We start from the raw sequence: 15,921 nt of genomic DNA on the forward strand, positions 1-15,921 counted from the left end.
ATTTATTTCCATCCCGAGGTAAGTTAGACCCTCGGTTCATGCCTTGTGTCTTTCTGGGGTACCCCTCCTCTTAAAAAGGGTATCGGTGCTTTGATCCAGTTAGTCGTAAGTTATTTGTGTCTATGGATGTGTCCTTTGAGTCTGAGCCATTCATCCCTTCTCCTTAGGGGGAGAGTCGTGGTGTGGAAGAGAAGTAGGTTCAGGTATATCTTCCTTCTATTCCGGACCTTACTCCCTTCCGTGTCTTCCAACGTACACGTCGGAGAGATCAGCGGTGTGATAGAGATATGGAGCAGCCAAACACTAAGCAACTAACATCATCAGACTCCCAGGAGATAAGTCCACCCCCTAACCCTACTCCTACTATAGATGACCTTGACATTCCTATTGCCCAACGAAAGGGAGTCAGGTCTTGCACTACCAAACACCCCATTACCCACTTTGTCTCCTATGACCACATTTCCCCCTTGTACCAAGCCTTCCTATCGACAGTTGATTGCATCCTTGTTCCCAAGAATGTTGCAGAAGCCTTAAAATGCCCTAAATGGGTAGATGCCATGAAGGAGGAGATTAATGCCCTCCACAAAAATCAAACTTGGGAATTGGTGGATCTTCCAAAGGGAAAAGACCCCGTGGGGTGCAAATGGGTGTTTACGGTTAAGCACAAGGCAGATGGAACAGTTGAAAGGTACGAAGCAAGATTAGTAGCCAAAGGGTACACACAAGTATACGGGATTGACTATGATGAAACTTTTGCCCCAGTGGCTAAGATAAACTCAATTAGGGTTTTCTTGTCCTTAGCTGCTAATTTTGACTGGGAATTGCATCAATTGGACATAAATAATGCTTTCTTGAATGGTGACTTAGAAGAAGAAGTATACATGGTTCAACCCCTTGGATTCTGTGCCAGGGGGAGTGAAAATAAGGTGTGCAAGCTACGAAAGTCTCTCTATGGCTTAAAATAGTCTCCCAGAGCCTGGTTTAGTAAGTTTCACATGGCAATTCAAGAGATGGGATTCAAACAATGTCAGTCTGATCATACACTTTTTGTGAAGATATGTCAGGAACGGGTTGCTGTATTGGTAGTGTATGTAGACGATATCATCATTACAGGAAGTTGGAGCTCAGAGATATAGAACTTGAAACAATTCCTTGCATCTAAATTTGAAGTGAAAGATCTAGGCCTCCTTAAGTATTTCCTTGGGATTGAAGTTGCCCGCTCAGCAAAGGGTATCTTTGTCTCTCAAAGGAAATACACCCTTGATATATTACGGGATACAGGTAAATTAGGTGCAAGGCCAACAGATACTCCTATGGATGCGGACCACAATCTAGGTGACTGTGTTGCTGAATTATCTGTCCATGACACATCCAGACATTGCCTATTCCATTGGGGTCCTGAGCCAGTTTATGCACTCTCCTAAGAAGCCACACATGGAGGCAACAGAGAGAGTCCTTAGATACTTGAAGAAATATTCAGGAACAGGCCTACTATTCAGTAAACACAATCACCTAAAAGTTGAAGCCTTTACAGATGCTGATTGGGCATGATGGATGATAGAAAGCCCACTAGTGGGTATTGCACATTTGTGGGAGGAAATTTGGTGACCTGGAAGAGCAAGAAGCAAAGTGTGGTAGTAAGGTCAAGTGCTGAAGCTGAATATACAGCTATGGCACATGGGGTGGCTGAAGTCCTTTGGCTAAAGAATCTTCTAGGGGAGTTTGGAGTTGTTGTTCACAGTCCTATGTCCCTTTACTATGACAACAAGGCTGCAATAAACATCACCAGCAACCCAATCCTACATGAGAGGATGAAGCACATTGAGGTGGATAAACACTTCATAAGGGAAAAACTGGAAAAAAGGGAAATTCGCATCCCTTATGTCAACTCCAATGAACAACTTGTTGATGTCCTTACAAAGGGGCTTCCATGCTCGCGGCACAATGAGTTATGTGACAAGCTGGGCATGATAGACATCTTCAGCCCAACTTGAGGGGGAGTGTTGTAAGGCTTATTCAATTGTTAATTGTTATTTTATAGTTGTTGTTAGTAGGCTGTTAGTCAGTTACAGTTACTTGTTTTTTCTTTTTTTCTTATTATTCTGATTCTAGGATATGCCGCCAGGGGCATACTTGCAATTTCTGATTATTTTATGAAGTTAATATAAATAGAAAACTGGCGGCAGCCAAGGGTGACTTTTTCTCTCAACCGTACCTCTCTCTCTCTCTCTCTCTCTCCCCCCCAATCCCCACGAATCATCACATTCAATAGCTAAGGAACAGCCAGGAGCTGAATCAATGTCCTCACCCAGGTACTATTATCCCTGTTGAAACTCCTGAACGCATTGATATTGACAGTTCAAATTGTGATCTAGACCTTCCTATTGCAAAAAGGAAGGGGGTTAGATCATGCACCACACACCACCCCATGGCTCAATTCTTATCCTACGAAAATGTCTCATCTTCATTTCGTGCTTTCCTATCTGAAATTGATAATGTTCCAGTCCCTAAAAGTGTCACGGATGCTCTCCTTTCTCCTAAGTGGACAGAGGCTATGAAGGAAGAAATCAATGCCCTACACAAAAATGGCACATGGGAGTTAGTGGACCTTCTCGAGGGAAAGGAACTTGTAGGGTGCAAATGGGTGTTCTCTGTGAAACACAAGGCTGACGACACAGCTGAGAGATACAAGGCTAGATTGGTTGCAAAGGGTTTTACATAGGTGTATGAGGTTGACTATGCTGAAACTTTTGTGCCTATGGCAAAAATGAATTCTATCCGAGTTCTTAACTCTTTGGTAGTAAACCTTGACTAGGAGCTTCATCAACTAGACACTAAAAATGCCTTCTTGAATGGGGATTTGGAGGAAGTATACATGACTCAACCTCCTGGTTTTTGGGCTAAGGGTAAAGAGTAGAAAGTGTGCAAATTAAAGAAGTCCTTATATGGCCTAAAACAATCACCAAGGGCTTGTTTTAGCAAAATTCACCAGGCAGTTCAACAGATGGGGTTCAAGCAATGCCAATCTGATCACACTCTTTGTAAAGAAAGAACAAGGGAAAGCAACAGCTCTAATTGTTTATGTGGAACATACTGGGTCTCAGAGATACAAAGGTTAAAAATGTTCCTAACTATACAATTTGAGATGAAGGATCTAGGTCCATTGCGTTACTTCCTTGGAATTGAAGTGGCCCGCTCCCAACAGCGCATCTTCATCTCTCAAAGGAAGTACACCCTAGATCTCCTGAAAGATACAGGAAAACTTGAGGCCAAACCTACTGACACCCCTATAGATGTGAATCATAAACTTGGAGACTATGGTGGTGAGCTTTTGGAGGATCCAAAGCAGTACCATAGACTTGTGGGAAGACTGCTCTATTTATCCATGACTAGACCTGACATAGCATATGCTGTAGGGGTTCTCAGCCAGTTTATGCATGCTCCTAAGGTAGCACATCTGGAGGCAGCAGAAAGGGTATTGAGATATCTGAAGAAATTCCCAGGGACAGGCCTATTGTTCAAGAAGCATGGTCATATGAGAATTGAGGTTTACACTGAGGCTGATTGGGTTGGCTCCATAGATGACAGGAAATCCACTAGTGGTTATTGCACCTTTGTAGGGGGAAATCTGAAGGGATAGGATATTCATCACATGGACGCCCAAAGATTGCGGAATAAGGGGGCGAATTTCAAAAATTTTTCTCTCCCTTCAACTAGGAATCGCATTCCCCATTTAGAAAATCATATTTTCAATGATCATTCTTGAACCATAAACTGAACTAGATCTGAACCAAAAGGAGTAGGGAGGGATTATACCTGATACGGAGAAGCAGTATCTCCCAATGGAAGTGTTCACGCCCAAGAAAGGATCCGAAATCTGCTCCCACTGAAAATGGCGCAGTGCAGGGTGGAGCAGAATCAGTAGTGTTCTTCCAAGAGAATTTGACCTTTCGCAAGAATCAACTAGATGGCTTGTGAATACAGCTCCAATCAATCTTTTCCCCAAAAGATTGAGATCAAGACCAAATCGTGATTACTCCTGTAGAAAGTAGGAGATCGAACTACTGGAGGCGGCGGCTGCAGGAAGGAGGCGACAAGAGAGTATTCGCAGAGTGCAGAATTCTCTCTTCTTGTGATCTCAGCTTTGAAGACAAGAATGTGAAGGTTGCATGTCAAAAGGCTGCCATCCCCTCCTCCTTTTATAATCTTAAAGGGATCAGCTCCTAATCCCATTAGGAGTTGCTAATCCAAATCATATTTGCATAAAAAGTCCCTTTAAGTGATAAGGGATAACCCTTATCTTATCTGCAGATCAGATCAGCCATCTCCTAATCTAATTAGGAGGCTTCCAGATCTAAATCTTATTTAGATCTTGGACTCTCTAAGTGGATAGGGTCTGGGCCCAATCCTATCAGCTGATCCATCTCAGAATTCGCCCCTTTAAATGGCTAATCAAATTAGCCCAGTTCGAAATGGGCGTAAGGCCCATTTAAGGTTATGTATTCACTTAGCCTTCCAAACTGCTGCCCAGTTGGGCTTCCTTGTATGGCGTGGGACCCAAACATTGATCTACACATCAGCCACATGGGTTTAGCCCAGCTTTTGTTACAAGGCCTGGCCGAATACACTGTTATGGACAGTGCACCCCCTGAAACCCATCTCATGGGCTCTATGGGCCCAACACTTACCCTAAGTGGTCCCTGGGCCAAGCCACCTTGTAACACCTAGGGACTGTGGGCAGATGCAAGATTAGCCCATCAGGTATTATCCTCAATGGTCTTACACTTAACCTCTCAGCCCATAATGATCATACACTACCCGACAAGAGAGGACCTCTCCCTCGGCTGCAAGGAACAGTGTTTCACTCTCTGCTTATATGGATCCCGGGAATTAAAACCTTTTGCAAACCTTTTAGAAACCAATGTATATATACTTTTATATCTCATATAAAATATATTTTGCAAAACAAATCTCAACGATTGAAATCGGCTGCCGACAGTCTTGGTTTCCATCAGTGAGAGTGCATCCCCGATCATTACCTTTGTCCGACAAAGAGGCTGATCCTGTCACTATGATCACCCACTCAAATGAATTCTCAGACTGTCCCAACATACCCAGGTTTTGACCCCCGCTAAGGATCTTACTAATTAGTACATCAAAGACAGTCCAATCCGACACCTAGTGCAGTATCATAATCGAGTCTATGGGTTGGGTGTAACTTTTCAGTTTTGCCCATCGATCTCCAAGGTTCAGGGCAATACTGGGAATCTGGTCCAGTTCAAAGATTCAATTAATCCTACACTGTATGTGCCTAGGGTCTCACCCTGCTAGTTGAGACAGGCCACCCCAATCGACTTGGTGGCACCACAGTGTCAGCCTTGTCAGGGTAGGTATCCTCAGACTGACCCACTGGCTGTGAACATTCAAAACTAACACGAGTCTCATTAAGTGTCCAGTTTAAGAGTATTATACAAAAACATACAGAGGGAACATGAATCAAATATGCACTTTTATTCATTTACAATAAACTCATAAAGTACATCATCTTGATTGAAGCTAAGGGAATACAAAACTGTCTAACAACTCCCACTTGCACTTAGGTCCAATCAGGTACTAGCCGGAGTCCCATGCTTTCCACGTGTTTCTCAAACACTTTCTGTGATAGTGGCTTCGTCAATGGGTCTGCTACATTTTTCGCTGAAGCTACCTTTTGAATCAGAACATCCCCTCTACCAACAATCTCCCGCAGTACATGGTACTTTCACTCGATGCGCTTCGACTTCGAGTGGGCTCATGGCTCCTTAGCCTGAGCAATAGCTCCATCGTTGTCACACAACAATCGGATGGGTGATGTGTTGGATGGAACTACTCCCAACTCGTGAACGAACTTCTTCATCCACACGGCTTCTTTGGTAGCCTCACTTGCGGCAATGTACTCGGCCTCAGTCGTGGAGTCTGCAGTGGACCCCTGTTTGCTGCTTTTCCAGCAAATAGCACACGATCCTATCGTGAAAACATAACCAGATGTAGACTTTCTATCATCTGGATCCGACTGGAAATCGGCATCTGTATACCCTTGAATCTGTAGTGAGTTACCATCGAATACTAGACAAAACTATTTTGTCCTTCAAAAGTACTTAAGTATGTTTTTCACAGCAGTCCAATGCTCCTGCCCTGGGTTGGCCTAAAATCTGCTTGCTACACTCACCGCCTGAGCAATGTCAGGATGAGTGCACAGCATGGCATACATGATGCTCCCTATGGCAGACGCATAGGGAACGTCTTTCATGCCATCAATCTCCTCAGAAGTCTTGGGAGACATCTTCTTGGAGAGAGTGACTCCATGCCTGAAATGAACATTTCCTTTCTTGGAGTTCTCCATGCTGTATCTTTTGACTATTTTGTCAATGTAGGCAGATTGGGATAATCCTATTATCCGCTTCGATCTATCTCTATAGAGTCGAAGACCCAGTATATAGGAGGCTTCTCCAAGATCTTTCATGATGAATTGCTGTGAAAGCCATACTTTCACCGTAGTTAACATTCCTACATCATTCCCAATGAGTAGAATGTCATCTACATATAGAACCAAGAAGGTAACCTTATCTCCACTGTACTTCCTGTAGCCACAGGGTTCATCTGGATTTTGCTCGAAGTAAAACGATTTGACAGCAGAGTCAAAACGGATGTTCCAACTTCTAGAAGCTTGCTTGAGTCCATAAATGGATCTATTGAGTTTACATACCATGTTTTCCTGACCTGCAGCAATGAAGCCTTGCGGCTACTGCATATAGATATCTTCAGTAAGATCTCCATTCAGGAATGCAGTTTTGACATCCATCTGCCAAATCTCATAATCATAGTATGCTGCTACAGCTAGCAGGATCCTAATGGATTTAAGCATGGCCACAAGCGAAAATGTTTCCTCATAATCGATGCCCTCTTTCTGAGTGTACCATTTTGCCACCAGATGAGCTTTGAAGGTCTCAACCCTACCATCGGGGCCCTTCTTCCTCTTGTAAATCCATTTGCAACCGATTGCTTTTACCCCGGAGGGTGGATCTACTAGAGTCCAGACTCCATTGGTCTCCATTGAGTCCATCTTTGCTCTCATGGCCTCCACCCACTTTTTGGAATCTATGTCCAACATAGCTTCCGCGGAAGTCACGGGATCCTCCTCACTAGTCAAGGTTTCCACCAGGTAACTATCATGGTCATAACCATAACGGACTTGTGGCCTGGACACCGGAGTGGATCTTCTAGGTTAGTCACTACCTGGAACTTGTGGGACATCTCCCACTGTTCTTGAGCTCTCCTCATCAAGAACAACTTCCTAACGATGGGTGTCCAGGATGAAATCGGTTTCCAAGAACTGTGCATTTCAACTGCAGAACACTTTCTACTCACTTGGGTCATAGAATAGGTAACCTACAGAGCCTTTTGGGTAGCTTACAAATAGGCAACGACTGGTCTTGGATTCCAACTTGTTTGCACTCGTTCTTTTAACGTGTGTTGGACAACCCAAAATCTTCAAGTATCTGACACTTGGTTTCTTTTCGGTTCAAAGTTCATATGGAGTATTCGGAATCGATTTGGTTGGAACCCGATTCAGCATGTAAACCACAGTCTCTAATGCGTAGCCCTAAAAGGATGTGGGTAACTCTAAGTGTATGAGAAGCGACCAGACCATATCCAAAAAGGTCATATTCCTCCTCTCTGAAACACCGTTAAGTTGTGGTATAGCAGGAGGAGCCAATTGTGATACTATCCCATTGTCCTTTAAGTAGTCATTGAATTCGTCAGAGAGATACTCGCCCCCTCGATCTGATCGAAGAGCTTTGATTTCTCTCCCTAACTGTTTCTCGACCTCTTGTCTAAACTCTTTGAACTTTTCAAAGGATTCAGACTTGTGTTTCATTAGGTACACGTAACCATATCGTGAAAAATCATCTGTGAATGTGATGAAATACATGTGTTGATTTCGTGTCCTAACACTCAGGGGACCACATACATCAGTATGTATTAGGTCAAGTGTGCCTGTACATCTTTCAGGCTTACCGTTAAATGGTCGTTTCGTCATCTTGCCTTGTAGGCAAGGCTCACAAGTGGGAAGATCTTCTACAGTTAGAAAATCCAAAGGACCATCCTTTACCAATCTTGTGATTCAGTCAACACCGATGTGGCCAAGTCGGTAATGCCACAGACACGTGGGATTAACTGTATCACAGGCTCTCTTCTTGGGGATTTCAGCCGACGTAGTTTCGGTTATGTTAGTTTCTAGAGAAGGATGTAAAACATAGAGACCGTTCTCCAATTCCCTGTATGCGATGAATCTGTTATTTCTTTTAATAGTAATCGTATTACTAAAGAAGACAGAATAACCATTTGCACACAGTTTTGAGACAGAAATCACATTTCTCCTTAAATTTTGTACATAAAGACCATTTTTCAGTACAATAGTTCATTATCTAAAAAGTAACTCCACGGTTCCTATGGCCGCAGCTGCAACAGTTGCAGTAGTCCCCAAGTAGAGTGACTTCTCTTTCACTCAACCTTCTGCTTACCTTGAACCCCTGTAGTGAGTTACACGCATGAGTTGAAGCCCCGGAGTCAATACACCAACACGCAGAAGCTACCAATAAATTGGTTTCTATAACACAAGTTTTGAAATTACCTTTCTTGGATTCCAGGTAGGCAGGACAGTTCTTTTTTTCTGCTTCTTAGGTTTGGCAGCCTTCTTCTGGGGCTTTCTCTTTGCCTTCCTTTTCTTGCCCAATTTGCTAGTTTCAACAAGCATGGCAATGGGCTCATCCTTTTTAATCAATTCTTCGGCCCTCTACAACATATTGTTGAGTTCTTGCAAATTGACGTTCAACTTGTTCATGTTGTAGTTCATGATGAATGGATTAAAAGATGGAGGTAGAGAGTTGAGAATAGCATCGATCTGTGTTACCAGATCTAGCCCGAATCCAAGAGCCCCAAGAGCCTCCAGTTCGTTGATATAACCCATCATCCGGAGACAATGGTCGTGAACTTTTTGGCTCTTGGACATCTACGCAGTCATGAACTATTTCAAGACCTTCTGCCGAGTAGAACGATTCTACTCTTCGTACATTGTCTTGAGACTATCCAATACATCATTGGCAAGTTCGATCTAATCGAACTGCCTCTGAATTGGATTGTCCAAGGAGGCAATGATATAGCAGCGGGCAAGGGAGTTTCTCTCCTCCCATTCTTGGTATTCTCTTCTACGGGCCTCAGAAGCCCCGTCTCCCGGACGATCCGGGGCAGGATTCTTGGCTACCTTATCCAACTTTTCAGAGGTTAAGACCAACATAAGGTTCTTGTACCAGTCGGCATAGTTAGGGCCCTTAAGCTTGTTGTCGTCAAGAAGCTTTGCAAAAGATCCGTTTGCCATTTTCTGATAAAAGAGCAAACATCAGTCCACAACCTAATTTGATTAATGTTCATTTCATAGATATGGATTTTAATCTACGATCCATTTCCATTTATTCATCTCTGAGATTTCCCTCCTTTCTCAGTGACGGAGACTACGGGTTGTCTCTGGAAATGTGGGAAATCACATAGGGTGCATGCAGCCAACTGTTTCAGCTGCATAACCCCACCACCTTTTTGTGAAAGGTCATATCCACTCATCATATGAGTTTTTCCTTTGGCCTCTGTCAGATAAGGTTCAGAGCCGTTTTCAGGTAAACCTTTCTGTCCAGTGAGTGCTTGCCCATCATATTCGTGAACGCCAAAGTACCATGAGAGAATTCCCATTTTCTGGTGAAGCCCCTCTCACATCGGTCTATAACGCCCCTATCATCTTATGAAACACTTAGACAAGCCTAACAGCAAATGATGGGAGGCCTTTAGAGAGTTCATCATATGAATCTCCCTATCACATGCACTCATATTAAATGGGGGGAACATTTATTATGCCCTAGTTTAATTTAGGTCAAACCAAAGTGGCTCCCACTGACTTTCATAAAGTCAGGTTTCGGTTGGCCTAAATCGGCTAGGGTTCCGCACGTAACCTCTTGATGAGGTGTGGGGCCCACCACTAAGGGAGGTCATCCAATGACCAAGAGGGACACCATGGCAATGATGTGCATTCAGCCATGGTGTGTGCAAGAGCCACTGTCGAATAAGCATGGGCCAAGCACTTATGGCCCATGTACGCAGCACATCACACATCCATACATCTTATGCAGGGATAAATTGATCCAATCAATTAATCATCTGTAAGGCCCATTGGAAGCCCGTTTTAAATCCATAATATTAACCATTAATTTTATCTAGGTATATGGGCTGAAATAATGTTTCCCAGTTTGGCCCATATAGCTTTATCTTTTCAAGTGGGCTTTTGGTAGTTTTAACTATTTTAAAATTGGGCCTTTACAGGTTGGGCCGAATTAACCTTTTAATTAAATATCAATCCTCAGAACCATTAGTGGGAAAATTAGGGCTGACTTTCAGCCTTGATTAAACCCTAGATTTGGTCCAAGCAGTTTGAACCAATCTTGGTTCGAATGGGTCTAGGGTTTGATCTTTAATTAAATCTTTAATTCAAGAAAATAATTTAAAATTAAAGAACTGATAAATCAAAAACAAGAATCAATCAATCAGGGTTGTTCGCACAATCCATCCTACAAAACAAAGGTTAGATCACAGTTTGCAGTTTCATAAACTACAAATCGCAGATTCTATTTCTCCGATCTGTGAAATCTTATTCTCTGCGAAATCTCCTTTTCTGCGTCGCCATATTCGATCCAAAAATAAAATAAATAGAAATTATATTTCTATTAATAATTACATCAGATCGAATGCCTAATACATTGAGTCTAAAAAATAAAAAAAAAATTATTTACAAAACAAATGTAATAAATAAATCAAGAAACTGCAAATCTTGCAGGTTCCCTGTGCAAACCAAGAATTCGATCTCCTCTTGTACGAACAACCCATAAATCAGGAAAATCATAAAAAACTATTCTAAACAATAATCAAATTTATATAAAATGAATTTCAGATTATTTGCCCATCAATTTTGGGAACAAATTTCCCAAAACCCATATCTGCGCAAATCGGGTAGAAAACCTTCTACCCACTTGCGTAGGTTCAGATATGAAGCAAATTGGTTCAAGATTTGAACCATGGCTCTAATACTACTGAAAGGATAGGATATCCATCACATGGACACCCAAAGATTGCGGAATAAGGGGGTGAATTTCAAGAAATTCTCTCCCTTCAACTGGGAATCGCATTCCCTATTTAGAAAATCATATTTTCAATGATCATTCTTGAACCATAAACTGAACCAGAACTGAACCAAAAGGAGTAGGGAGGGATTATACCTGATACGGAGAAGCAGTATCTCCCAATGGAGGTGTTCACGCTCAAGAAAGGATCCAAAATCTGCTCCCACTGAAAATGGCGCAGTGCAGGGTAGAGCAGAATCAGTAGTGTTCTTCTAAGAGAACTTGACCCTTCACAAGAATCAACTGGATGGCTTGTGAATACAACTCCAATCAATCTTTTCCCCAAAAGATTGAGATCAAGATCAAATATTGATTACTCCTGTAGAAAGGAGATCGAACTGCTGGAGGCGGCGGCTACAGGAAGGAGGAGGCAAGAGAGCATTCACAGGGTGCAGAATTCTCTCTTCTTGTGATCTCAGCTCTGAAGACAAGAATGTGATGGTTGCATGTCAAAAGGCTGCCATCCCCTCCTCCTTTTATAATCTTAAAGGGATCAGCTCCTAATCCCATTAGGAGTTGCTAATCCAAATCATATTTGGATAAGAAGTCCCTTTAAGTGATAAGGATAACCCTTATCTTATTTGCAGATCAGATCAGCCATTTCCTAATCTAATTAGGAGGCTTCCAGATCTAAATCTTATTTAGATCTTGGACTCTCTAAGTGGATAGGGTCTGGACCCAATCCTATCAGCTGATCCATCTCAGAATTCGCCCTTTTAAATGACTAATCAAATTAGTCCAGTTCGAAATGGGCTTAAGGCCCATTTAAGGTTATGTATTCACTTAGCCTTCCAAACCGCTGCCCAGTTAGGCTTCCTTGTATGGCGTGGGACCCAAACATTGATCTACACATCAGCCACATGGGTTCAACCCAGCCTTTGTTACAAGGCCTGGCCGAATACACTGTTATAGATAGTGCACCCCGTGAAACCCATCTCATGGGCTCTATGGGCCCAATACTTACCCTAAGTGGTCCCTAGGCCAAACCACATTGTAACACCCAGGGACTGTGGGCAGATGCAAGATTAGCCCATCAGGTATTATCCTCAATGGTTTTACACTTAACCTCTCAGCCTATAATGATCATACACTGCCCGATAAGAGAGGACATCTCCCTTGGCTGCAAGGAACAGTGTTGCACTCTCTGCTTATATGGATCTCAGGAATGAAAACCTTTTGCAAATCATTTTGAAACCATAATATATATACTTTTATATCTCATATAAAATATATTTTGCAAAACAAATCTCAACGATTGAAATCGGCAGTGCATCCCCGATCATTACCTTTGTCCGACAAAAGGGCTGATCCTGTCATTATGATCACCCACTCAGATGAATTCTCAGACTGTCCCAATATACCCAGGTTTTGACCCCTGCTAAGGATCTCACTGATTGGTATATCAAAGACAGTCCAATCCGACACCTAGTGTAGTATCATAATCGAGTCTAGGGGTCGGGTGTAACTTTCCAGTTTTGCCTATCAATCTCCAAGGTCCAAGGCAATACTGGAAATCTGGTCCAGTTCAAAGATTCAATTAATCTTACATTGTATGTGCCTAGGGTCTCACCCTGGTAGTTGAGACAGGCCACCCGAACCGACTTGATGGCACCACAGTGTCAGCCTTGTCAGGATAGGTCTCCCCAGACCCACTAGCTGTCAACATTCTAAACTAACACGAGTCTCATTAAGTGTCCAGTTTAAGGGTATTACACAGAAACATACCAAGGGAACATGAATCAAATATGCACTTTTATTCATTTACAATAAACTAATAAAGTACATCATCTTGATTGAAACTAAGGGCATACAAAACTGTCTAACAAAATCTTGTTAGTTCGAGGAGTAAGAAACAGGGTGTGGTTGCCCGGTCCAGTGTAGAGGCGGAATATAAGGCCATGTCACATGAAGTTGCAGAACTACTATGAATCAAGAACTTTTTAAGTGAATTGGGTTTACAAGCTAAAGATCCTATGTCACTCTATTGTGATAACAAAGCAGCTATCAACATTGTTGCAAATTCAGTTCTCCATGATAGAACCAAACATATTGAAGTTGACAAGCATTTTATCAGAGAGAAGATTGAGAAAGGAGAAGTTTGCACCCCGTACATCAGCTCAGAGGAACAACTTGCAGATGTCTTTACTAAGGGATTGAATTCCTTGCAACATTATGATCTATGTGACAAGTTAGAGATGATTGGCATTTATGCCCCAACTTGAGGGGGAGTGATGTAATATTAGGTGTATGCCACAAGGGGCTTTTTAGTCTTTTCTCCTTTCTTTTAAGTTGTACGATCACCCTAGTAAATATAATAAAAAAGGCTGGCGCCGCCAGCATCATCTTGAGTCTCTCTCATTCTCTTTATCTCTTCTCTTCTCTCTTCCTTTTCTCTTCTCTTCTCTTCGCCCACTGTTCTAGTGATTAAAACAAGTTCTTCCTATAGGTAATTGGATTTCTTAGTACAAGATAATAGCAACTCTTGACCAGCTAAAATTAAACTTCACAAGGCATGGTATTAAGTTTCTCCTGGATAAAAGTTGCAATTAGACCATAGTAGAATGCTAAAAGCATTATGGAGAAGTTATTCTTACTGATTCTGAAGGATAATCATTTGGTGTATACCCAGCTCTGAAGTAGATAACAGCAACTGCTTGGCCACATCTGTAAGTATAAGGTTCCCAAATTTGTCAGTCTTAAAAAATATAACAGAGTAAATTTACAAACATCATATAGTAAACTAAATCCAAAGTTAGAAAGCAGAAATTAGATATGTCACATGGCAAAAGATACAAATATATAGCAAAAATAAGTGTATCACAAAAAAAAAAAAAACAACAAAAAAAGAATGTTAGAAAGCTACATAAAAAATGGATCAAATAAAAGAAAGAAGGGTAAAAAAGAAAAAGCACAATGGTTACATACACAAGAAGTGTTCCATCTGGCAGAAGCTCCCCTTCTCCATCAATTTCTGTCAAAGTTTTACGAATGACTATCACATCATGTGTGCTATGAAGTTGAGGAAAATAGTTGCATAGGAAAACTGCAAGACACTTTTCTTATCAAATGAATAGGAAGTCCTAATTCCCATCCTCCTAAGTTCTCCAGCAAGGATAATAACTACATAGCGAGTAAGGATTCCATGGAATTTAAGAAAAGGGAAAAAATAACAAAAAAGAAACAAATATTATAAACATTAAAATTTTATAACTTGATTCATTGCAAATGAATTATAGAAAAGCATTTTTACAACATCTGTTTCTATGTATTGGCAACTGACAAAGGGGAAGGGTAATGTGGAAAGCAGTTAGGGCAACAGTGGTGTGGACTGTTTGGGAGGAAAGAAATGCAAGCATCTTCAATGAAAAGCAAAGGTCAAAAGAAGAAATTGTGGATTCTATAAAGATAAAGGTTGCAAGCTGGCTAAAAGCACTAGAGCTCTTTCAAAGCAGTGACTGACATTACAAGAGCATGGAATGAAGTTGCAAACTCCACTAAAAGGAAAGATGAAGAAGTGATGGACTGGAAGCCCCAAGATGGCAATAAAATAAAGCTGAACTTCAAAGGGAGCTCTTTAGGAAACCCAGGACCGGCAAACATAGGGGGTGTATTTAGAGATAGTTCACAGAAAGTATTGGAAATGTACTCAGGTCCTCTAGGGGTAGGAATTCAATAAAGGCCGAGCTGCCAGTGCTGTTACAAGGTCTAAAACTCACTAAGCAAGCAAACTTTCAAAATTTGGAGGTAGAAGGGGATTCAAAACTGGTTATCTCTTGGACTACTACAAGGTAGGGGTGGCCATGGGCCAAGCTTTTCATGAGCTATTCGAGCTCGGCTCATGAAAAGTTCGACTAGGCACGGTTAAAACCGAGCTTCGAGCTGAGCTCAAACCCGATATATAGGCTCATTTGATAATCAAGTTGAGCTCGAGCCCAATGAAGCTTGGCTCATTAGGCTCACAAGCCTAATCTAGTCTAGTATAATATATAAATAATTTTTAATTATATATATAATAAATAATTTTTATTATATATAATAATATTTTTATTTTTATGTATAATAGTAAATAATTTTTATGATTCTTATTTTTTGTATGTAAAATAAAAAGTATTTTTATATGTATAATTTTAACATTTTAGAAAAAGCTTGGCTTGTAGTCGAGCTTTTGCGCCGAGCCAAGCTTGAGCTTGCGAGCTTTTGGACCAAGCTGAGCTCGAGCTCAAGTCTCTAGCTCAAATCGAGCTTGTGGTGATTTGTGGGGATTGGGAGAGAGAGAGAGAGAGAGAGAGGAAGAGAGAGGTACAGTTGAGAGAGAAAAGCATCTACTGGCAGCTGCCAATTTTCTATTTATATTAACTTCATAAAAGAATCTGAAATTATAAGTATGCCCCTGGCAGCATATCCTAGAATCAAAATAATAAGAGAAAAGAAAGAAGAAAAAACAAGTAACTGTAACTGTAGCAGCAGCTATTAAGTAAGCCTTACAACACTCCCCCTCAAGTTGGGCTGAAGATGTCTATCATGCCCAACTTGTCACATAACTCATTGTGCCGCGAGCACGGAAGCCCCTTTGTAAGGACATCAGCAAGTTGTTCCTTGGAGTTGACATAGGGGATACAAATTTCCCTTTTTTTCAGTTTCGCCCTTATGAAGTGTTTAT

General features: G+C 41.6%; 1 protein-coding gene across 1 annotated transcript in view; it reads right to left on the reverse strand.

Moving 5' to 3' along the window:
* The window catches only part of LOC148874340 (glutathione synthetase, chloroplastic-like), a 69,718-nt gene that overhangs the window by 25,227 nt on the left and 28,570 nt on the right, over window positions 1-15,921 (reverse strand). Inside the window, exons 7-8 of the mRNA XM_088965639.1 lie at window positions 14,187-14,266; window positions 13,856-13,925 (exon numbers count right to left, since the gene is read on the reverse strand). Of these exons, the coding sequence (XP_088821765.1) occupies window positions 13,856-13,925; window positions 14,187-14,266 (150 nt within the window). The remainder of the gene's footprint in view (window positions 1-13,855; window positions 13,926-14,186; window positions 14,267-15,921) is intronic.

The sequence above is a fragment of the Nelumbo lutea genome, chromosome 1 (genome assembly GCF_056320005.1).
Source record: "Nelumbo lutea isolate HS-2025 chromosome 1, American lotus-T2T, whole genome shotgun sequence".
Lineage (NCBI taxonomy): Eukaryota > Viridiplantae > Streptophyta > Magnoliopsida > Proteales > Nelumbonaceae > Nelumbo > Nelumbo lutea.